This window comes from Anser anser (assembly GCF_964211835.1).
Source record: "Anser anser genome assembly, chromosome: 14".
NCBI lineage: Eukaryota > Metazoa > Chordata > Aves > Anseriformes > Anatidae > Anser > Anser anser.
Genome location: NC_139735.1, coordinates 7366792 through 7390880, shown reverse-complemented (window position 1 = coordinate 7390880; position 24089 = coordinate 7366792). Strand labels below are relative to the sequence as shown.

At 48.9% G+C, this 24089-nt stretch overlaps 2 protein-coding genes and 1 long non-coding RNA gene across 7 annotated transcripts in view; 1 reads left to right on the top strand and 2 right to left on the bottom strand.

Moving 5' to 3' along the window:
• Window positions 1-9: 9 nt before the first annotated feature.
• On the top strand, window positions 10-17408 carry FAXDC2 (fatty acid hydroxylase domain containing 2). Its single transcript, XM_083798627.1, is given in 12 exon segments — window positions 10-1958; window positions 2117-2537; window positions 2539-2590; window positions 5696-5760; window positions 6862-6909; window positions 9745-9836; window positions 9938-10041; window positions 10777-10898; window positions 11227-11432; window positions 12134-12239; window positions 13265-13431; window positions 14594-17408. Coding segments are annotated over 11 exon segments (1242 nt in total). The 5' UTR covers window positions 10-1958; window positions 2117-2414; the 3' UTR covers window positions 14751-17408.
• Window positions 6923-10913, bottom strand: LOC310881371. The gene is made up of 3 exons (XR_014572318.1): window positions 10753-10913; window positions 9726-9875; window positions 6923-9207 (listed from the first exon to the last, which is right to left on the bottom strand). It is a non-coding gene; the product is annotated as an uncharacterized lncRNA (long non-coding RNA).
• LARP1 (La ribonucleoprotein 1, translational regulator) overlaps window positions 15595-24089 on the bottom strand; it is a 45415-nt gene continuing 36920 nt past the window's right edge. For all 5 annotated transcript variants that reach the window (XM_083798622.1, XM_083798623.1, XM_083798625.1 and 2 more), the window contains 5 exons: window positions 23716-23867; window positions 23271-23415; window positions 23019-23128; window positions 22432-22559; window positions 15595-21382 (listed from right to left, as the gene is read on the bottom strand). In XM_083798622.1, the coding sequence (XP_083654748.1) occupies window positions 21161-21382; window positions 22432-22559; window positions 23019-23128; window positions 23271-23415; window positions 23716-23867 (757 nt within the window). In that variant the 3' untranslated portion in view covers window positions 15595-21160. The remainder of the gene's footprint in view (window positions 21383-22431; window positions 22560-23018; window positions 23129-23270; window positions 23416-23715; window positions 23868-24089) is intronic.

Sequence of the window (24089 nt, the reverse complement as noted above, 5' to 3'; positions counted from 1 at the left end):
GGGAGAGGGAGGAGCGCTGCGCGGATCTGTGCGCATGCGCAGGGCCGCTGCCCTTGCGCTGAGGCGCCCCCCCTGCGCACGAGGGAGATGGGCTCGCCCGGCGCTCCCAGAGCGCGGAGCTTGGGCGAGTCCAAAGGCTGCGGGCGGGGGAAGGCAGCAGGGTGCGGGCCTTTGTCACCCTGGGCACGGCCCGACCCTGTCAGCGCCGCCTCGCCTCAGCGGTCGCTGTGGTGGCCCCGTCTGCCAGCTCTGAGCTGGCTTCTGTTCCAGAAACGTTATTTAAGTCACATTAACACCAAAACTTCACTAAAACAGCCCAACACGGCTTCTAGTGTCACGCAGCTGCCAGCACCACTGCTTTGCTGGCTGATGGCAGATACGTGATTGATTTGGAAGCCTGTCTACGAATTATAACGCTTAGATAATATTTCCTCGCTTTTAGGCTGCCAGCCTCCTCAAACAGGGTTGCATCTGTTAAAAATGGATTACATTTCTCATAGTGCTTCAGAATTGCTATCTGCCCAGCGTTCGGGGTCAGCTGGAAGCTTTCATTGACTCAGCAGCCTGATTACCATTTAGATAAATAAAAGTATCTGGAAAAAAAAATAAATCTTGGTATCTCTTACACTTCAGGCATAGTTCAGTCTCTCAGGTTTAGCGTTCATACCTCAGCAGAAATGCAGATGTAAATGGAGAGGTTTTTTTCTGGACACTGCTCTCTGTCAAGTGACCTTGATGCTGTCAGCATCTTCTGAGCTCTATTTTGATTCAACGTTTATCTTTGTAGGTGATAGTTACCATTTTGCCTTCTCAGCTCAGAACTTCACTCAGGTTGTGTAATTCATGCAACATGCTAAATTGGCAGAAAGTTATCACCTTTAACAAAGAGAAGTAATTTTATGAAGTGTCTGATCAAAAAAGCATTTCTACTAAGAGAAAATCAGACTTTGTGCGTTCCTCAGAGCTGAGCCTTGGCAGGGATTGCATTAACTGGAGGGTTTCTAGTGACGGTACCAGTTCAGGACACAGACTAACCAACAAACAGAAGCAGCTTTTAGATTGCTGCTGACCTGCACTAGACCCAGACTTGCAGCAGCAGGTAAATGAAGTTTACATCCTTATGACTAATACTCTAATCTGTCTGCTCCTACTGGGCATAAATCTTTCAGATAGAACCCGTGTCTGAATTGAACAGAGGTTAAAAAAGAACACTGAGGTCTGTGAAATTCACTGGCTTATCACATTCTTTAGGATACTGGATGAACAGCCCTCCCAGTGCAAGATCAAGTCCAAATAAAGGACAGGACAGCATTCATGCTCTTGAGATGCCAGTTCCCACTTCCTCCTCTGTACATGTGCAAATAGTTTGGAGGAATTGCATTGCTCCCTGTTGAGTCTGCTGTCTACAGTAAATAACAATTAGTAGCAACAGCTGAGAACTAAAAAAACTCTTTCCCCACTAGGGAATAGATCCCATTAGTCAAGAGAAAGCATTGATGGAAACAGCAAAGGTTCCAAGTCTGAAATGAAACAACAGCAAATGTTTACTGTACTGATGACAAACAGCACTGGTTGGGAGGGGAGTTCAGGAATATTCCTTCAAGAAAAAGTTAATTGATAAAAATATAGATATAGTGGTAGGTGCGAGAAATCAGGCAGACAACAAGGCACCACCACTATTTGTGCTTGCAGATCTCTCTGCAGCATTAACTACTGCTAGCCTGAGATGTTGCTTACAACAGCATATATTGCTTCATGCATGTATGGCCATGCAAAGCTAACCGTGAGGGAGAGGAAATGGTCCTTGTCTTTCCTTGAGTGGAAAAATAAATCTGGTAACTTATGTCAAGTAACACCCTCACTTCTTCAGTTGGACTAGATGATCTTGGAGGTCTTTTCCAACCTTAATGATTCCATGATTCTCAGAGCTTCGTTCATAATAGGACGCTGTATATTAGGTAAGTAGTAGATTAGGGCCGCATCTGCATAATAAAGACAAATACTACTGTAAATTACATCTTGCAATACTGTAATTACAGACTTTATGGTCTGTAAGCATATTTAAACACAACTGAGCCCAAGCACATTCTAACCTGTTTGCGTCTCATCCTTACAGACAGAACCAGTACCTGCAACTGACTGAAGACACTATGCAGCAACTGATGGTGAAATCTGTAGTTAGGACAACACAACGAAATCTTGGACTGCTGTTTTTGGCCACATTCCGCAGTAACCCTTATGCTTTCAACAAATACACCTTTGACTCATTCACTTGCACTGGCGTTTTCTATTTTGTGCTTAAAACATGAGTTAGGGCATTGCAAAAACTATTTAAGGTGTAGCTTTCTTTTTTATTCTCAGACACAGTCATTATCTCTTGGTGAAAAACTCTTACCTGCAGAGATGTATTCTGAATGCTTCACCGAGTGACAGCATGTGCACATGCACAGGGAACGCTGCCAGTACTGCCAGTGACATGGCCCTGGCTTCACATGACTTGTCTGGGAGGGGACAGCCAACTCCTGCCTGGAAACACACCCCCGACTCCTTTGCCTAAACCCTCATAAAGTTTCCGCAGCAGTAGTGAAAGGTGAGGAGTTGAACTCTGGGCTCTGGATAAACACAAAGGACCTCTCCTAGGCTACACTTAGCAGGAGGTAAGCAAAGAGTGGGCAGCCAGAGCTCAGGGGCATAACGGCTGGAAAATACATGGTTGAAACTCTTAAGAAATAATTAAAAGGCAATGTCATATGTACATTTAAAATAGGAACTGTAGTTGCCTTCAGATCTGTGCACTGCTTGGCACAGTAGGAGCCCCACCAGACACATCTAGTCTTGTCTCTCTCCATACAGCGTGGCTGATATGCAACTTCAGGGGTGACCAGGTAGGTTATCCTTACGTTTTTCCTTTCTATAGGTTCTGTACTTTCGCAGACAGTTGTACCCGTATTTCTCTCGGGCAGCATTTCCACCGTCTATGTACTATAAAGGTTGATTCCAGTGAAGTTTTAAAGTAGAAGTTTCAAGCAGGAAGGAAAAAAATACCAAACAACGGGGTTGGCAACCAGTCCATCACTGCGGACACCCAGTTATCCAGCTGTACCTGACAGCAGCAGGACTTAACTGGTGTCAGAAGAAGGATGCAATACAATGCAATACTGGGTACAGTACAAGGAGAAGCAGGCACTTGTGCAGTCTCAGTTTGGGACTATCTGGGCATCAGGAAATGTAAGGGGACAGCAAAGATGGGACATAAATAATGTAAACTTTAAAACAAATGTAAAAAGTATGGCAGTTCTTTTATTAAAGCTGTGTAACCGTTTTTTGTTTGTTTGTTTGTTTTTTTCCAGATTATTTTATGAATTTTAAAACATGACTTGGACAAACTAGCTTTTTCTGATAGTTGAAATGGAAAATACAGTGAAAGCAGATCTCATAGAGTTGCTGGAGAAATGATGAAATACATGGAAATAAAAAAAAATAGTTTGTACTGGAATTCTTTACTGCCTAGTGCCTGTTTCCCTTTTAACATCAAAGCATGATCAGAAAAACAATTACTTTTACTGCAGGATTTAGAATTTAGTTTGGATCAGATTTTCTGTTAACTAGATTGAAATAACCTAAACAGAGCCTTTATTTTACACAGCACCAGTTCTATCTAATGCTAGCAAATAGCTGCAGACAGCTGAGGTCCTCACTGTTTGCTTCGGGGCTGTGTGACATGCCAACAAGAGATCAGTGCCAAGTACTTGGAAGGATTTTTTTTTGTTTGCCAAAACAGCCGTGGTGACATGAATGCTTTTGTTTATGTACTTGGTGCATTCTGAATCAGAAAAGATATTATCCAGTGAAAAAAAAAGGGGTAGGCAATGAGATGCTGGGGAAGGACATGATCCATCAAAATTTGTCTTCATGTAAGTAATGTAAAATTTTATTCTGTAAATGTGACAATAAAGGTAGCTGACTCAGATTTAGGGGAGAGGAAGGTTAAGCAGATACGTTTCAAACTAGAAGGCTTTGCCCAACAAAGACTGCTATTGTAATCTGATTATTTTAAAAAGGAGGAGGACTAGAAATGCAATTACAATTTTAACTCCTTCCCAAACTCACACAATGTGAGACTCAGTCAAGCACTGCCTCTTTCTCTTCCCAGGAACTCAAAGCAGAGTCACGCTCTCACCTGTGCTCTGCTCTTTAGCCCTTTGCATGCAAAGATTCAGCAGGGATTGAATCAGCACTGCTGTATGGAGCTGCAAATAGTAACTAAGATATCTGCCTCTCTAAGATCTAATGTCTATTACAAGATTACCTAGGAGTAGAATAATCTCTTTTACCACAGATAACTACGACCAATATTATTTTCTGTACTGTTGTAGCAGAATAAGTCGATGGTGCTGTTTTCAGCTCCCTCCTGGGTGCTGTAGGGAAGTCAGGGAGGTGCACAACAAAAGGACAAGGGATGCAAGTTATAACAGGGGAAATTCTGATGAGATATTAGGAAAAAAAAATACAGTAGAGGTAGTCAAACACTGGAACACATTTCCTGGAGAAGCTGTAGCATCTCCCTCCATGCACATACTCAAAGCTCAACAGCTCAAGGCTCCAAACAACCTGATCTAACTTTGAAGTTGGCCCCGTACTGAGCAAGGGGTTGGGCCAAGGGGTCCAGAAGTTATTTCCAACTGAAATGATGTTGTGGTTTTAAGTAGTGAGGTAGAGCATCCTTAAAGAATAAGGAAAGTGTTAAAGCAGGAGCTGGAATAGAGCAAGGTGCCCAAAAAGTAATGGATTATTTGTTTGACTTATTGCAAGTATTAGCAGTGTTTTCACAGAGACACCAGGCACACCTGCACCGAGAGGACCTGTGTGACCAGATGGGCACATACTGCACATTGCTTAACAAACTGCTTCATCATGATCAGGAGGTCTTTGCAAATGAAGATCAGCTCAGTTTGCCCTGGGGCAAATTATTTACCCTGTTCTATTCAGACTAGCAGGTTACGTGTTATTGTAACTCATAGGTATTCTTCATCAGATATGTTAGAGTCCCACCGATATTTTATCAATAAAATTGTGATTGGCAAACTAGATATAGTGGGGGAAAAAACATACAAAAGATCTCACAGGCTGGCTCTAGTAGCTCACAAAGTCTAATAGAGGAGCTCTCGATCTGGGGACAGATGAGATGTACTAGGTCACTGGCACTTCCCTAACACATTCTGATTTTAAGCAATAGCACCTCTCACCCATTGTTTGTTTGGTTGGTTTTTTTGGCAAAGGGAGACAACGTGAAGTTGTTTGTTTGTTTTTTTAAGGTTGCTACCAAAATTTAGCATTTCCCATTGGAGTATTTACAAGCCTAGTGTTGACACAGAGGGCTGGGAGTTAGGGCTTGTGGTTTCCAGTGTCAAATCACTTTTTGTCTGATTTCTTTTGGCTTCCCAGAACTGTTTAACATCAATAGTAAACAGTTTGGTTGTCTGGCCTCACCTTTTTCTGTCCATGAGTAAGCAGGAACCCAAGCAGGAAGAAAGTGTCCAATTTTTTTGTCTCCTGCCCGTTGACCTGCACACTAACATGGTGTAGGGAAACAAAGCTGGAAATGCTTGTAAATAAACAGAGTTGCAATTGGAAGAGTGTACCCAGAAAGCTATCGCTTTGTCTCTCCGCTCCTATGATGGTTTCTTTTTGGCAGTGCATTCCCCCTTTCTGACAAGCTGCAAGAGGAGTACTCCCAGGAGGCCTGCTACCATCATAAAGGTAATAGAATATCATCTGTCTAATGAATCATTTTCTGGTTTTCATTGTACCTTAGACAGGTGCCTTTGTACCTTCTCTGCACTTTCCTTTGTTACCTTAGGTAACACCGCGTGCCTGTGTTTGAATATTCTTCCAACTATGAAAAGCAAAATAGATTAAATTCTGCAGTCCTCAGTAAGCTGTCACTTATACCATTAGACTTGATGTCTTTGCTCATAAAATCTGTGTGAAACCAAGAAAATCTTAGGGAGCGTTGTGTTTGATTTTGCTAATTACAGCTTATGGGAAGAGTGCAGCAATATAAGAACAGCTACACAATGATCATCCTGTGGCATGGCCATGGACAGCAATTTTACCCCAGCAGCTTCTTTAACCTCGGGTTTGTTTCACCCCTCCTTTTTTTTTTAAATTTATATATATATATATATATATATAATTGGTAATAAACATTCAAGTCAGAGCCAAACAGAAGGAGATCTGTTATGAAGTAGCTGTCTGTCCACTGGGTCTTAAACCCTGAAACTGAGCTATTTCTGTCAGTATCAACCATAGCTGGACTTGAAGCAGAGGTGATTTTCTCACTTACCCTGTTCTCAGGCTGTAACTCATCCACGTGAGTGAAGACTGCATGGTGCTCTACGGTATTAATACTTCAGGGCACAAGCTCACATCAGTGTAGTCTTGTTTTCTTTTCATCGTTGTTAGTGTAACAGCGTGCCTTTGTTAGGCAAGAGTGGGTGTCTCAAGCAGCATTTGCTGGAGTTCCCACTGAGTGCAATGTATTTCTGGGATAGATGGAGGGAGGAAGCTGTGCCACTATCAAAAGCTTTGGTTTTGGTTGTTCTTCCATTTTTCTTTACTACCTTTGCAACCTTCTCAGTGTTTTAGGAAAATACTAATACACATCAGGAAATAAGGGGGTGCGGGGGCTGTAAGGCTTTAAGAGCTCAGCTTTGTTCCATGGACAAAAACGAAGGAGGGGCAGGGCATAGAGGGTAACTATGGTACAGTTTTGCAACTGAAGCTGATTTGCTATGGTCAGCATTGTGTTCTTCCACCCTCCGGCTGTACAAAGTTCACTTGCATCACTTCTTATTTCAGATGAAGAGAGACTCTGGATACTCCACCATGGCTGCACAGCAGAAACAGGTAAAGACTCAAAGTTCACCTTTTAAAGGAAGCGTTACGCAGGCGCTTTGGAAAGCTGGATGTGTTGAATAACCTCATAAGAGAGGTGACAGACGTATCAACGCTCCAATCGCTTTAACACAACTAGGAATTCATTGCTCATCACTACGGCAATGTTTTCACACCATTTTTTCCCTTCCAGTGCGCTGTGGCTATAGCACTAAGTGGTGAAGGGCCTGTTACCTCTGCTTGTATGGCAGGAGACCACAACCCTCTTCATGCCAGCTGCTCTGCCACCTAACCAGGCCCAGCCCTCCGAGTGGGCCAGCTAACAGTGTCTTTCACAGCTGGTGTGCCTGCTTCTCTTTTACCTTGCAGGCAGCAACTCTGCTCTGCACTTAAGGAATTTGTCACCTTGTACAAGCCCTTTAAGGGCAACATCTCAGGCGATCAGTGGAGCAGAATTTGGAAACTGCTGTGCCGGAGCCGCTGGCATGAAGAGAAACAGGGTGTTAGCACTTGGACCTGATGAACAAGATTTTTTTTTAATGTAAACTTCTCTGCTTCTACAGCTCATGTAATTATACTGTGCGGGGTTCATTCACGTAATTACTTCCTCACGTGCAATAAAAGCACAGTCTCAAAACAAAAGACAGTTTCTGTCCAAATGGCTTTTAAAATAGCTTAAAAAGTGCTGATCTGTGGCTACTCTCAGTCCTATCTCAAAGCAAGGCATACATAGTCTCTGATGTGTATTAGAAGTCATTAATATCTGAAATTATTTGAGATCATCTGGCTGGAGGATGCTAAAGAATCTGAAATATTATTTGGTCTAACTACAAATTCTGACTTCAAAATTTTTCTTTGGTATGGTCTTTTGTCATCCTATGAAAAAGGATTTAAAGGATACAATTCTGTTAAAAGGCTCAGAGCCTTTTATAGCTTCTAATACCTTTCTTTCTGAAGAATACCTAGATGGTATTCCAGGGTTTAACTATTAAGAAATTCTTATCTTGTATCAGTATACATTAGGTGTAACGTGGATACAACTGGACGACTGAAACTTGAGAGCAAATCTCCAGCCCAGAATTCAGCACGTACTATCTGAAGCTGGAATAGATGGCTCTTTCACCAGCTTTACATTTTCAGTTGAGTACACCCAGCCATAACGCTGGCAACTGATTGTATTGCTTCGAATACAAGCCTACAAGGCTCACAGACATGGAGCTGTAGGGCAAGAGTCCTGTAAATTACTTTCTCCCCAGCTGCTAACGTGATAAAAACTGAAACGATAGGAACAAATGTTTGTTTTAATGAGGAAAGTTTCAGTGCTAATGAGCAAAGTTCTGTCCTGGGACAGATAAATACTGCTGACAAGTTCTGGGCAATGATTAATATTCTGTAGCTGTTACAGAATCTTAAAAAACCTCTTAACACTGAAAGCTATGTCGAGAGGGTTCCTCTATATTGCATTACCCTACACACACACCTGCATTCAACATGCATTAGCGAGCTGTCTCTCTTGTTTGTCCTCCCTGACAGGAGACAAACAGGACAGCAACTATGAATCATGCTATTTTTACTCCAGTCTGCTTTTGCAGCTAAACAACACAGTTAAAAAAAAACAGGAAGGACAGAGTTATGAACAAAACGCTAGCTGGTTATTACACTACATTATTTTAGAATTTCATTTATTTATCTGCAGGATGATTAAAAAAATAAATACATGTATTCACCCAAGAAAACTCGAACTAAGATTTCTGAACTGCACAACCAATATGGGCTACGTTAAGACAGATAGTTAATTATATACTTGTCATATAATTGATAATCATTTTCAAATATTTAAGTGTTCAAATATGTTGAATACTGCTTTTTGAATATTCTTATTCCTAGAATCAAAAAGTCATGCTGGTCTGACTCTTACGCAGTTGCTTTGTGTGGTTAAAATCCTTACCAGCCCAGGAGTCATGTTAACACCACAAGTGCCCTTATGCTGTACACAGGAATATTTGTTTAGTAGGTAACACTTCCTTGACTGACAAAAGGCATCAACTTTATACTTTTTAAAAGTTGCGTATTTTAACTCCTTGTTATTGGGCAGTTATTCTGTACAGATGACACACGGTACCTTCTAGGCAAGTTGTACTCCCAGTACTAGAATTGAGATGTATCTACGGTGGGCTAACGGCACAGCAAGTGAGCTGTGCAAGGCATTTTACATATTACTTATATTCTGTGTTAGACCTCTGTTAGAGCTGGGGAAAAAAAGCGAAGCTTCTGGATGCATGAGCCCATCTTCAGAAGCACTCTTCAAAGCTAAGAGAGAAGTTGAGAAGTGGTTCTGAATTAACTGGAGCTATTAATCAGATCACCTGAGCATAATAGTTCTTCATTACTGCAGGGGGATAGCATATTGAATACTGGGAGGGAGAATAAACTGGCAGAGTGAGGGAGGTGCTGAGATGGAGCACGATTCCTTACCCCCAGGTCTTCCATTCCTACTGTTCTGAGTTATCCAGAAGCCCCTTATATTACAGTCCTCGAGGTACTCAGAAATGTACCCAATAAAAATGGGGAGGGAAAGATCAGTGGTCCTTCCTCTCCCTTTGATTACACCAGAGAAATTGCACGTCAGTGACACTTCAGGGCTCTGTGAAGATGTCAGGTGGACATGGGTGAACTCTCCCCCACAGTTACGCACACTATCCCAGAACATCTTTGTTACTATGTTCTTTAGAATCTATAAAGCAAACCAGACCATCATAGGACTGCCTTTAACTCATGCATTTCAAATACAAAAAAGCCTAGCCGAGGGCCCCGCAGCACATACTTACTCTTGTTGCTTGCTCGCAGGAAGAGAAGCTCTGGGATGCTGTGAAGACCTCTGCCATGGTCCTTGGTACAGGCCTGCTCATATTCACTGCCTTCATGAACTCTGCTTCTTGGTGAGATTGTTAGAACAAAGGACTTGAGGAGAAGTATTTCTGTGGAGAGGGGATAAACAGATTGTGGAAAGATAAGTCACTAACAACACTTATTCCCACAGGTGCGTACAGAAGATCTGGGAGACTTCAGGCAATTTCTGGCAAACAGCATGGCTAACGCTTTACAACCTGTTTGAGGGAAGGGAATGGTCACTCTTCCTCTTTGGTGAGTTATTCAGATTAACAACCCTTTGCTGTACAAGGGCATGTATTGTATTTAAAATGGGATGGGGATGCTGCATCCCAAACTACTTCTGCAACTGAAAAGCACGTGTAGGCTTCAAAACCAGCTGTAAGTGACAGTGCAACAGTGCTGCCGTTGGAGTGGCTCCTCATATAGACCTACTATAGGGATTAAAAATCTGATCCTTTGCTGCTGCTGAAAGCACAGAACGGCTTCCCTGTGTAACCATACTCTCTGCTCCTGTGAGAAGTGAATGACTCAGTAGAACTAATTACTGAAAATTAAAGTAAAATTAGTAAACTTTACGCTTGCTGTAGTGTACAACCCTTCTCTGTCTGTGATTAACAGTTGGTGAACAGGCTCGGTAGGGATGTTGCAAGGTCCCAGGAATCAACTTGATCTTATCCAATGTGTATTTAAAGATAACTCGTGACAGAGGTTCCCCAACCTCATAGAAAAACCTTTTCTTAGCGTGTCGTTACAAGTTTTAGCCTATGGGGCACTTGTGCCGTTTAACCTCCTCACCATTGCCTAGATCTTAGTTGGGTGTCAGAACCTATCCTTGTTCTGTTTTAAAGCATCTCTGGGCAGGGATTATACACCTGGTATACACAGGTCCAAGCAAGGTCCTCTGGATACTAATCCACTGTATCGTTTTTCTGATTAGCCATAGCTCTCAATGTACTCACACACCTCTGACCTTTCCTCGTGTCACAGGGGCTGCGTTGGTTCCTAGCCTTGCTTTCTGGTGCTTCAATGGAATCCTTATGGTGGCTGATGTAACAGGAAAGCCAACTTTCATTACTCGGTATCGCATTCAGCTGGGCAAGAATGATCCTGTAAGTAATTGTCACTGTGCCTCTTCTGCTGGCTGAACACTTCCTGGAGTCTCTTAGGTTAGGAGAGGGGAGAAGAACCAGTTATGCTTTTCTCTTCCAACCAGATAGGATTCAAGGAGAATCAAGCTGAGTCTTGTATATCCACTGCAGAGAGAAAAAACGTTCTTGTAATTAGGCTACTGATCAGATCTTGATAGACTGCTTGTTAAAAAGTTGACCCCTAAACTAATACAAAAGCATCCTACAATTCTAAAAGCTCTTTATTGTCCCTAATCAAAGCAACACAGTGCTTCCGTATTCGCCTCAAATCCTGACTTCTTTTTTGCAGGTGGACATAAAAAAATTGCGACAAGCCATCTACACAGCACTGTTTAATCAGTTCTTTGTCTCCTTCCCCATGCTTGTGCCCATGTTCTATGTCATGAAATGGTGGGGCAACACCTTCAGCAAGGAATTACCCACCTTCCAGTGGTTTCTTGTCGAGCTGAGCATCTTTACCATAACTGAGGAAATTCTCTTCTATTATTCACACAGGTGAGCTGAGCACTGGAACAGGACTCAGTGGTTTGCCCCTCTGCCTTTAAGGTTATACCCATCTCTTGAAACAGCCATAGTCCTAGTCCACCCTCTTCCAACAACCTTGTATTTCTATGGGAAGACTTAGGTCCTGGAACTTACTTATAAGTTCCTGTATTAGGGAACATCCTTACTACATGAGGCTTGGCTGCTGCAATGCTGCTAGTAACTACAGTAAGCAGAAATGGGTAAAAACTACAAATGTGGAGCAGGTTAGAGATTCAGGAATAAACTAAACAGATAGCTTTATACAAAAGCTGTTAAAAAAAGCATTTGGACAAAGGCACAAAAAAAAAAAAACAGGAGGGCCACTTACTATTCTCTCTCTAATAGTTGCCAGTAGGAAAAGTCAAAACAGCAAAAATATAGTGAGTCTTCCCCTAAAGGGAAGGTTTGAGTGAATCAATCTTTCAGAGACTTGGATTTACGGGATGTACTTGAACTTAAGTTCAGCATCAACCAACAGACATTGAATCCATTGAACGAGGACTTAATGGTGAAGAAAGAGAGAAGCCAGGAGTCCTACACTCTCATTCCCAGCTGTTCTAAAATCTGTTTTCAAGAGGAGATATGAGACATGCCCCAGGAAAAGTTGTAACGTTACTCTCTGTTCCTGTCTTATGGGGCTCAAAACCTACGTTTCTGTTTTCTCTACTTAGGCTTGTTCATCTGCCCCTCCTGTACAAGCACATTCACAAGAAGCACCACGAATGGACAGCCCCCATTGGCGTGGTCTCCATTTACGCTCACCCATTAGAGCACATAGTAAGTGGATCTTCCCGTGGTCGCCTTCCACTTCCTGCGTGGAGTGTGAGTTCCATGGGATGAAAAGGAGCGGTAAGAGAAGAAAAGCAAGTGCTTCCTTAGAATCTTCTTTCTTAGAAGAGGAAGCTAAACTGCAATTCCAAGAAGCCTAGCTGTAGAAACGCTGCAGTGCCTGTTTATACTGGACTCTACTAGCTTTAAGAGCAGAGAGAGAGCTGGGAGCACAGATTGTGCTTTCAGCAAAGAGATATAACAGTTACACAGGCTAGGTTACTGCATGGACTCAGTTCTGTCATTATTTTCATGCTGGTGGCTGGGATCAGTACTTGCAACCCTCCTTGAGTGTCTCCCAGCCTTGCTCCAGCCAAGACTTCTCATAAAAATGCATCCCGACTTCAGAAGATTGCACCTCTAAATACCACCTCCTGTTAATAACAGGACTGGGCTGCAGCGCCAGCTCTGCGAGTCTCCCTAACTGGCAGCCTTTGGGTAGCAGAATGGCCTTTTAAATCCAGGAGTCAAGCTGAGCCCAGCCGGTGCGGTAAGCCTCGTCTGGGCCACGGCTGCTATTTGTACCGCTGGTAGGACACAATGAAGTGATGCAGCTGGGATCACTGCTGCTTTGACTGCAAACATAGGCCAGTGCCCCTTTACAGCTAGGTTTCCCTGGAGCAGCTTCAGCTTTTTTCCAACAAGCAGCTGGAATTCTCACCTCTGACTCCAGGGTGAGTTACTAGAACCATGCTGCCCTCGCACCCCCTGGTTTGCTCTCATGTCCAAGTTTTACTACTGGTTTGGGGAGCTTGTACTGTGACTATGTTTCGGAGTGAGTAAAACTCAGTTGGCTCAGAGCAGAATTATTTCTTTGCTGCTGATTATGTACTTTTAGCAAGGTGTTTGCAGAGGGATATGCCCTTTATGCTGTTTGCACAAAACTAATGCACTCCAGCGAAACAATCTGGCTCCTAGACAAGAACCTGCTTGTTGTGGACCCATTAACGAGGCAGTTTGCTTCTCATTTCTAGCTCTCCAACACGTTGCCTGTCATGACTGGCCCGATGCTCATGGGGTCTCACATTGTTTCAGTCGCAGCGTGGTTCTCCCTTGCTCTTGTAACAACCAGCATTTCGCACTGCGGCTACCACCTGCCCCTCCTGCCGTCGCCGGAGTTCCACGACTTCCACCACCTCAAGTACGTCCCAGCTCCCCTTCCCCCTCCTTCCTGCGCCCTGTCACTGCCCACAGGCAAAGCTCCTTTTGGAGCATGATTTCGTGTATAAGCAGAGAAGCCTATGCAGTTCACCTGATGGCAGACCAAAATCAGTTCTCAGAGCAGTTAAACAGAGCTTTGGTCTCCGAGGATTCCTGCTGACTTCCCACCCAACTGCCAGCCACCTCCCTGACATCTATGCTTCTCCCTCAGCTGACCTGGAGACCTCCGAAGCACAAACGCACAGCTGAGGCTGGGTGTTTCAAGTTTCCCAAAACGACACGGGAGGAAAGCACACAGTGCTAGACTTCCCCCAGCAAAAGTGCAGAGACAGTTCTCTGCAAGGCTTTTCCTGGAAGCTCAGAAGATACCGCATATGATCTAGATTCAAGGCAGCAAGGACAAATCACATAGCAAAACCAAATCTGCTGCAGGAGCCTCCCTGTCTGTCTCTTTCCTACACACTGGGATTAGCAACAGTGATCAGATAACACCTTGTACAAACAATCTCAATTAACCCTTCCTGGCAAAGACTCCCAGCCCCCTTTGACACGGGAGAGTATAGTTTCAGTAGGTTGTTCAGGGATACATACCAAAATCATGGAAGAATTGTCCCCATCTGCTGTACTTCTCCGAACACAATTTGCTTCTCCTGCAGAAATAGAAAATGGGATCGTTCTATTGCAACCTAAGTGCAGGGCAACACCCAAAACATGGAGCCAGTTCTTGTTACCAGTCATCTCCTCTGCAGCTCGGCTCATGTCAGGACACGGATCGCCGCAGAGCTCAGCTGCTGTCTGGGCAGAGCGGCTGTGCCAGCATCTGCAGTGCTGGAAGCACGTCAGCTCCACGACTCTGGGCAGCCTGGGCTGAAAACGCAGGCATGGCGAGGTGGCTGCCCCACTGCTCCCACAGCTCCGAGCTGCTGTGGGCAGGGACGGCTGTTGTTCAGTGTCACCGTACTTGGATAACGAAGTAGCAGGAGGGAAGCTCCGTAGGTTTCACCCAGGTTTCATTAGGGCTGCGAGGGAAACTGGTACAGCAGCAGCAATCGCATGGATGGCTTATCAGGGCTCTGAAAGATCGGAAGGGCAAGGTAACCTCAGTAACTTCCAGTGATGTTTATTCTCTGTTTGGTTTCTAGGTTCAACCAGTGTTACGGAGTCCTGGGAGTACTGGATTATCTGCATGGAACAGACACGGTGTTCAGACAAACCAAAGCCTACGAGAGGCACAGGGTCCTCCTCAGCCTCACCCCTCTCTCAGAAAGCATCCCGGAGACACCCAAGAGGGCAGAGTGACCTCCAACCCTGCAGCCTGCATTCTCGCAGAGCCCAGTGACAAGGAGAGCTAGAGACAATTTATGCCAAATAGTACCTTAATTGGGAAACAAGTCACTGGTCACGAGTAACAGTTCCCAAAACTGAACTGAAACATGCCACTTGAGATGACCACAGTCACCGCCTGTTATTTTCTACTGAAGGTGTGAAAAAACTGCTCTAGAAAGCTATTTTTAAACTTGTATTGTTTCTTGGTTCTAGCCGCCTGCACATAAGCCACACAGTTTTGGGGATTACTGAATCCTCATTAGATCACATTTTGGCCTCTTTCAGCAGCATTCTATAGACATACCAGCAAGATCGCTACGACTACATACTATAGGAATTAGAACCACTGTTCCTCTGACACTTAGCTTTACCCAACCTCAGGCAGCCTTGGGTGTGGGATGATTTGTCCTGCAACCCCACAAAAAGTCAGCGAAGCCATGGCTTTAGAAACGTTCCCTTACACACACAACACAGGCCTGATTTGCCCTCAGCAGTTTTTCATTATGTAATTTTAAGTACATCTGAGGTTGGGGCTGTCTCGTCCTCATGGCCGCTCCACAAACCGACACAAACAGCACTCACACCTTTATGCAGATCCGCAAGTACTTATACAATAAAAATCAAGACATGCTGCAAATTTTTTTGTAGAGCTGACCTGCTCTGCACTTACCTGCTGTCAGCCCCTGGAAGCCAACTCTCTTCCTCCACCCTCCTCCAGTTCTTTCAACCGTACCTGCATCAACCCAGCCCGTCCGTACAACCCACAGCCCTCTGGGGAGGGCACATCAGTTAGCTGAACAGACAACCCAGACTGCACTGTCTTTTGAAGTTTTTATTTTTATACATTTTTTTTTGTATTAAAAAGGAAAAAGCATAATTACCACAAATTACAAAGGACTAAAGCATTACTAGAATAATGAATCACATCAGCCTAGAAAGCAGATACTCTGAATAATATTAATGTTATAATACAAGCTCTCATTCAAGTATTTTACATTTGTCTCTTTTCCTTTTATATGTGATGATGATCCTAGCACATGGGTCAAAGATTATGTACTATCGACAGAAGATGGATCATGTACAGCGGGCCATATTAACAAGATTTTCCTCCCAGGTGATAAATGGTCTGTGATGAGTCATTTTAAGTTTGTCTCTACGATAAATGCAGCTGAAGAAGGTTGCACACACTTTCTAGTTTTGGGAACAGAAGGCTGAGGTTGGGACACACACAGTTTGAGAAGGGCCAGCACATCGAACCATCACCCCTGTTGCTCCAGGAGAGCTACCGAAGGCCGAGCTCTAACCCACACCACCCGAGCAGCTCGGAGCACACCGGCACCAGCGCTTGCTTCCGAGTCACCGATCTGAGGATTTCCAACCCCAACGGGAACGGGCCAGGCTGGGAGAGGAAGGGGGGAGCGGGGCTGGCTGCCGTCCCTGCAGGCACACGAAGCTCGGGGGGGCCAAGGGCTGCCAAACCCCATCCCAGCATGGGTGTCGCCGTCCCCAGCCAGCCCACGTGCGGGGCTGACGAGGTGGAGATGGGGACAGGAGACGGAGCCAGAGGGACAGCAGGGGGACTCTGGGGTTAGCCCGAGCACTGCAAGGGGGTGGCTGGCACCCAGGCCGGTCCACGCTCTTCTGGAGCTTCCCACCGAGGGGATGTGCTTGTCACAGATACATCGGTCCTATGTTCAAGTGTCTGCAGAAAGTGAAACTGTAAACTACTCATTGAAACACTGCCCTCCATCCATCCACCCACTCCACGCCACTGAGATGAAAATTTTCATTTAGAGGAAAAAAAAAATAAGTCAGTGAGGCATTTAACATCAAGTGTAGCAACCCTCTCTTAAGAAGAGCCTAGCATCCATTTCAAAACAGTGACAAAGTGACATAACCAGTCTCAGAGGAGAGACAGGAGAAAAGAAGCATTGCAAACACAGCTTGCTACATTTACAGTTTTCCTTTTTTTTTTTCCTTTTTTTTTTTTTTTCCTTTTGATAAAATACCTGGAAAGGCATTAACAGCTAAAAGGCCCCCTTCTCCGCGCCACGACGCTGAGCGCGCAGACGCGTGGCAGGACACCGAGGTTAATGCCTCATCCCGTACAGTACAGGCGGCCAGGCCGAAGCAAAACGAGCAGTTGCCAAAACCCGAGGGAGCCCAGGGGCTGCAGTGAAAGGCTGCCGACGGGGAGGGGTCCGAGGGACACAGCAGGGAGAGGGGCAGACAAGCAAATGGAGCAGCAGCATTAATTTTTTTTTTTCCTTTTTCAAATGAGCGTGGCTAAGCAACAAAGCCTCCTCTGAAACACACCATCCACCTCCACCGCTGACCCGCGCCAGAGGTCTGGACCTGTCCCAGGTGCCTGTGCCCCAAAGGGGGGTGGGTGTACAGGACCTTGGCGAGGCGAGGGCTCACACAGCAGCCGGGGGGAGACAGGACACACTCCCCCTGCTGCCCCAAACTTTCTGCCGGCAGCCAAGGCTCCCTCTGGTCCTGCCGGTGGCTGGGCACCAGCCTGGTGCTGCCACCACGAGCTGCGCAGCAGGTCAGCGAGTGGCGTTTTGCAGTCACGGCGATAAGCGTGCCTGATCACCCAGGCCATTAAAATTAAAAAAAAATAATAATCATCATCATGAAATATGATTGTGGCGAAGCATCCAAGCTAAAAGCAAGGCCGAACTCCTTCCTCAGCAGGAGGGCAAAGCTTCCTCAAAAGCCAAACCCCTCTCCGGACAGCTGCCCGCCTTCCCCGGGGGCGCAGTGCGGCAAGCCGCGTGCGCTGCCCGACGTACGGCACCGGCACGTTTTGTGAGGGAGGCACAACACCTCTGCAGCCCCACAGCCCGGCCCTGACCACACCACAGCAGCCCCAGCCCCACGAGGTGTCCGTGTGCCTCAGGGCACAGAGGGGCTCACGGAGCCAGCCCTGCGTGGGGCTGGGCCTGGTGGGCACCGCGGTCCTGCTCGGTGGCGGCCTGCAGGCCCCGCTGCCCCGGGAGCCAGCTACAGCTGCCTGGGGCTGCTTCTTTCCCTTCTTTCCATCTCCCCTTCGCTCCCCGGAGACGCTGCTGTCCCACAGAGGACAGAACAAGGCGCACGGCAGCACATGGCCGCTAACCGAGCCCGCTGGCACACAAACCCGGCCGGCAGCACCGACAGGCGCTTCCCAGGGCCCTCAGCCACACCGATGCAACAAACCACTGACTACAAGGGGGGAGAAAGGTCTTCTGTGCCAAGACTACACAATCTTAGCCTTAGAAATTAAAGGAAGAATAATTTAAAATCAATTCGGGGTTTGGGAAATTCTCTGGGACATTTCATAGCCTTTTCTACCACCCCGGCAATTCCCCAGTCTGCTCCACAAGGACCACCTCCGCAGCAGGAGCTCGCCTCTCCTGGTTTCCTATTTTGTTTGCTGCTCAAAAGCAGACAACTGGCTTCCAAAGAGAACATGCACCAACGAGAAGAATACAGGGAACACAGCAGCAAGGACCACCTGTGGCACATTCGAACCCGCTTCCACTTGCAAACGACCAGCAAAACATCTCCAACGTCCTCGGCCAACCCCCGGGTTCAGCCGGCGAGGCGCCTCCTTCCCAAATCAGGGTCGAGCCCTGCCACGTCCGTAACATTAGAGATCTGACTCTGGCTCACAAGAGGAGAGAAATTTGGAGGTAACAGTCAAGGCCGCAGCGCTGTACAGACGTTACTTGCCAGCCCGGCCTGGGTACCGCTCCGAGCCCCCGGAGCGCTGCTGCGGATACGGAGCACGCCGATGGCTTGGGCACCTTCGTGCCCTGACCGGGGCCTCCGAGCGGTACCGAGCTGCAGGGTGGCGTGGTAGTGGCAGACGGACCAGAACAGGATCACGCTAGGAGGAAATGGCGAAGTAGCAGCTACCCAGCCTCGCTCAAACCCAAGCTGTGCTTTCAGTTACTAGCAGCAGGTCACGAAGCTGCTCCACGCGGCCCAGCCCCGCTCCTCCCTTCCCCCCTGCCGGAGCAGCACGTTTGGTGCAGAGGCAGCTCGGGAAGGTGGTAACGGGGCCCAGCAAGCATCCACAGCCACCCCTGAACTCCGGCTCCCCGCTGGCCGCCCTGGCCAACGTGCCCACGCTCAACACCCCGAGTTCTGCTCCCAGCTCCCAGCTGCTCTTGTCCACCAGCCCCGCAGCCGTACGGAGGCAGCCCTGGAGAGGTGACTCCTTCCTCCAGCTCCCAGATGCAGCACCGTATCGAGCGGATACTTCAGGAAGATGCTGTTCGTTACCAGCTTTGGATTTTGCCGAGGGTAACGCGATGAGCTGCATCTTCCTGTAGCCACCACGCGCAGGAGCACAGCCCCGGTATGTGAGGACAGCACGTCGGAGCCACGACCGAGCCAACGCTGCACAGCACGCATCCCAACCCAGGAGACAGCACAGCAGCAGCAGCAGCGAGGCCAGCACAGCTCGCTGAAGAGGAGCTTCCACCCTCTCAGCAGGGACACGGCCTCCCAGCGCTGCTTCTGGACCCTGGGTGCAGATTTCACCCTGGCACTTGCCCCCAGCCACGCGCTTTCGGGGGAGCGCAGCTCAGGAGGGATTTGCCGGCCGAAGCCCACCTGGTGCCGCACGGAGGAGCCCAGGACACGGCGCGGCAGCTCTGCGGGCACCCCCTCGCCTCAGCCGAGCAAGGGGCAGCAGCAGGGCGTTGTCACAGCCCTCGGAGGGCTCAGCGCAGCCTCCCACTGAGACGAGATGCGCCACGAACCCCAAGCAGGAGGTCCCCGCTGGGACCCGGAGCAAGTGCCACCAGCAGCGCCCCAGCCACGGGGGCCGCACCGTTCATCGGGCTACAGACGCGGCAAGGAGTCCCTCGGGTGCCCGCTGGACGTCCTTGCTCGCCCCCCGAGGCTGCCCGCAGGAGGCTGAGCGAGGCCCCGAACACGGTCACCATCGCGGGGAGGATGCTACAACGGTATATACACAACGGAGCGGCTTCAGCTACGTCCCGAGCACAAGTCTTGGATTTGACAGCCCTCGGCACCTTCCCCTGCAGGGGCAGGGCCGGTGAGGGTTCTCCACAGCAGGGTGCATCCGAGCGAGGTCCGAGCGAGTGCGGGGCGGAGGAGAGGCCGCGGGGAAGCTCAGCCCGGCAGCGGGGCCGTGAGGAGTCTCTGGGGGGGCGGGCAGAGCGCCCAGCGCACCCCGGGGCGCGGGAAGCCAGCGAGCCTCCCTGTTCCAGCTCCACCGTAAGGCAACTTTTTTTTTTGTTTTGTTTTTTTTTTTGTTGTTTTCTTTTTTCTTTTTTGTAATTTTTTGTGGGTTTTTTTTTGTTTTTTTCTTCAATTAATATTTCCAAGGAAGAAAGCAAAGGGAGATGTGTCTTTTCAAAGTTTTTTTTTGTTTTAGGGGGTTTTGTGTTTTTTTTTTCTTGGTTGTTTCATTTTTCCAAGGGAAAAGGAAGAGAAAGCCTCCTTCGGCAAAGTCCTGTCTTTGCGTGCGACGAGCAGCCCTGGGGAGGCGGGTGCACTGTCCACGCAGGCTCGAGTCCACCAGGCACCTGCCAGCCCCCCCCAGCCGTCCTCGCAGGAAGGAGTCAGAACAAACCCATCCTTGGCAAAGGTCCTTTGGTTGATTCAAAACGTCCGTGATGGAAGGGAGAGGCGGGCGGAGGGAGAGCCAGACCCCCAGGAAGGATGGAGGCGAAGACGCTGGGGAGGAGGAGGAGGGACCGGGAGGACGACGAGGGCTGCATTCCTTCTGGGGCGGTCGGCGAGGCAGCGCCGTGCGCGGAATGGGAGCCGCCAGCCGGGGCACGGGGATCAGAGGCTCCGCAGCACCGCGACACGCTGCGGCTTCGGTCCCCGGCGGGGAACCTCGCTCCTCCGAGCTTCCTGATCGGGCTGCCAGCGGTCCGAGGCGGGGGGACACAGGGGGGAGTCGTCGGGGCCGCAGAGAGCAGACTTGTTTTGGTAAATCTGGACGAACTTCTAGCAATAATTTAAAACTTGATATATATATATAATAATAAAAAAATCTCCCCTTTCCAACCCAGCCAGAACGTTTTTTTTTTTTTTTAAAGAGACACTAAGACATGAGTGTGTGCACAAGAGGGAAGGGGGCGGTAAAGAAAAGCAGAGGGTGGGGCTGGTGGGGGTAGGTCTGGCTCTGGTCAGGTTTGTAATAGCAAAACGGTGTTTTAGATGCGGATCGTCTTTGCTTTCCAGCCACAAGAGAAAAAATCGTGTGCGTTGAAGTTTCTCCCCAGCAGCCTATTCCTGGGCACCCACATTCCAGCTCCCTTCCTGTCCCACCCCTCGGGTCTCCCCTTCTCCGAGCCAGCCCCCCACCAACCCACCCCGTCTCCCGGAGGGAAGCAGAAGCTGCAGCCCCTCTACTTCCCCACTGTCTGCAATTCTGCGGCTGCAGGGGCAGGGACTTGCTGGCTCAGGTTTTTGGCATCCTCTTGTGCAGGCTGGCTGGGCGAGGCGTGGGCTTGGCTGGCTGGGCACTGGCTGACCGTTTTGCTGGAAGACTGGGATGGGTAGCGCTTCCTGCCGTCTCCCGCCGATGTCGTCGGGTATCTCTTGTGTCCACCTTCCTCTCCCATGGGTGGCTGGAATGGAAGCACCCCAGTATCAGCACAGCCGCCTCAAAACGCATTTCCTCCCCCCGGATTAGAAGGCAGCCTTGCTGCAAGCCTGTCTGCAGCCTCTGTGGCCCACAGGGAACACACGTACCCGCCCCAGGCACGCAGTACTGGGACAGCTGCCCTCCTCTCCACATCCACGACTGACAGATTTGCTGACAGACAGCCTTCCAAGAGAGCGCAAGGGTGACAACTTGCTCTTAGGCACCTCCCTCCTCCACAAAGGGGCACGATCCAGGAGTCTGGGAGCCAAAGTCTGCACGAGGCTGGCTCCACTCGAGCCATTAAGGCTCTTTTTCTTCCTCTCCCTCCAGCTCATCAGGGAGGATGCACTCATCCCTTTCCCCAGAGAGCTGCCCTGAAGTGGATGTGCAATATTCAAACCTCGCAGCAACCGCTTTGCTCTAGAGACACCGAGGCAGCAGTGACTGGAAGCCTGACTGATGGCTCTGGCAGCATCCGAAAGACCCAAGGAGCAGCAGGAAGAGACCCAGCGTGTGGCAGCACGGGCAGCACGTGCTGCTCCGCTGCTCCATCCAAACCAACAGGCACCCTCCTTCCCCCTCCCGATAGTTTTCTGCCCCCGTGTGAGTCACATCTCCTAACCTTCACCCTCGCCTGCCCATGTCCTTGTGCTCCAAGGATGCTGTATGAGCCTCAGCACCTGATGGGCTGGCAGAAACGTCAGCACAACCCTGCCATGCCCAGCCTCACTCACTGCCCAGACACAGCACAGGGAAAGGCCCTGGGGAAAGGGAACCGCGCAGGGCTGCTTGAAAAAAAATCCCAGGGGCTGATCAGGGCTGAACATCGCTGTCTCAGCGACGCACACAAGGCTTGGAAACGCTGAGGCTGCTGGTTCCTGGCCCCGCTGCAGTGATGGGGCACGACACTAGGTGTCACCCACCCCCCGGCCAGCACTGCTGGGAACCGGGCTCTGAAACCCTCTGTCCTTGCAGAGCCTGCGGGGTGTTTGTGGGGGCCGTCAGCGTGGTGCGGGCATTGCTTCTACTCACGTCCACTCGGAAGTCCTCGAGGCGCTTGAACTTGCTGAGGTATTCTTGCAGTTTGCTGTTGATGTCCAGGTTTTTGGCTTTGGAATATTTTAGGAAGGCCCAGAACTTTTCCAGCCCGTAGAGCTGACCTGAAGGGGGGGAGAAAATCAAACCGCGAGTCAGAACTCCCTCCTCAAGGCTTATGCTCGCCCCACGAGCCCTCCTGTCCCACCGGCTGGCACAACCGAGTCAGTGCGGAGAACCTGGAGCAAAGCATCCTACGCAGGCACTGGGCAGCCCTCTCGATGGGGGTGTCCCCAGGCTCTGTGACTGGGTAGGTGATCGTGGTGAGCCGTGGGAAAGCCATGGCCTTCCATCACCTACCTCCACACCCCCAACAGCCTTCAGGCCACCGCGCACCCACCGTTCCATCTCAGAGCTCTGCTCCGCACAGGAGCGTCTCTCACCACCAGCAATGCTGAGGGACAGCCCGTCACTGTCACACAGCACTACACGGCTGCCATAAAGCCATGAAAGGAGGCACGGGGCAGCCACACATCCGGGCTACATCGCTGCTAAGCACAGGAGAAGCCAAAGGAGGCACTTACCAGCTTCGTAATCCTTGATGGTCTCTTCTTGAAAGTCCTTAAATATGTCTGGCCGGAATTTCTTCTCCAGCCCATAGCTGTAGTATCTGAAAAGGCACTCCAGACCGTACCTGGGAACGGGAGAACACGCGGTGCTCAGACACTGGTGCACGTAACACCTGGGTCCTGCTGTGTACCATAAAAACAAACCAACCACACCTCTTTTCCCTCACTCCCCTCCCAAGAAAGGCCACTCTGTCCCTCCTCTCCTACCTGTATCCCTCCTTTCCATCCTCCACAGCCAGTTGCTTGAACTCCTCGTACATTTTCTTGTTGAAGTGATCTCGTAGGAAGAAGGACCAGAACCGGAAGAGCGTGTTCATCTCCTGGGACTGACCAATGCCCAGTCGTTTCCGCTCTGTTTAGGGGAGAGGGACTCATTAGAAAACAGATCAGTGCACGGGGGCTCGCACACAGGAGGGCTCTGGGACTACACCCAGCCCATTGTTGGACACCCCAGGCCACAGCTCACTTTCCAGGCAATGGGGAATCACAGAATAGAATGAAAAAACATGGGAAACATCAGCTGCCAGCAGGGCTGTCCTACAGGACCCTATTTACCTCTGTGTGCAAGCTCTGCTGCCAAACCCTGCACCCCAGCACAGCAAGTCACAGGCACCCAGCCCCAAACCCAGTGGTGCCGGCATCCCACACCTACCGTTAAGGCAGCGCCGACGGTACTTGTGGTAGACATGTTGCGTGAAGCCGTTCTCCTTGAGCAGCTCGTGGGAAGGGTGTTGGAACTTGGGCAGGGACTGCGGGGTGCAGCCGTAGCTTCCAACAGCTGGGGTCCCCTCTGAGGGGCTGGAGCTGTGCACAGAAGACCCCTGTTAAGCCCTTTCCTTGTACCCAGCTAGCAGCACGGCGGGATCATACTCCACCCCGCAGCACTCATTTGTTGTTCCCACCAACTCCCTGGGACTGCCTCTGCTCTGGGTTTGGGGTCTGAGGTAAGTGGTCTCCTACTAGGAAGGGAACCAGTGTTCCCAAACAAGTTTCTTATTGCAAAGCCTCTGACTCCCCTCAGCTCCC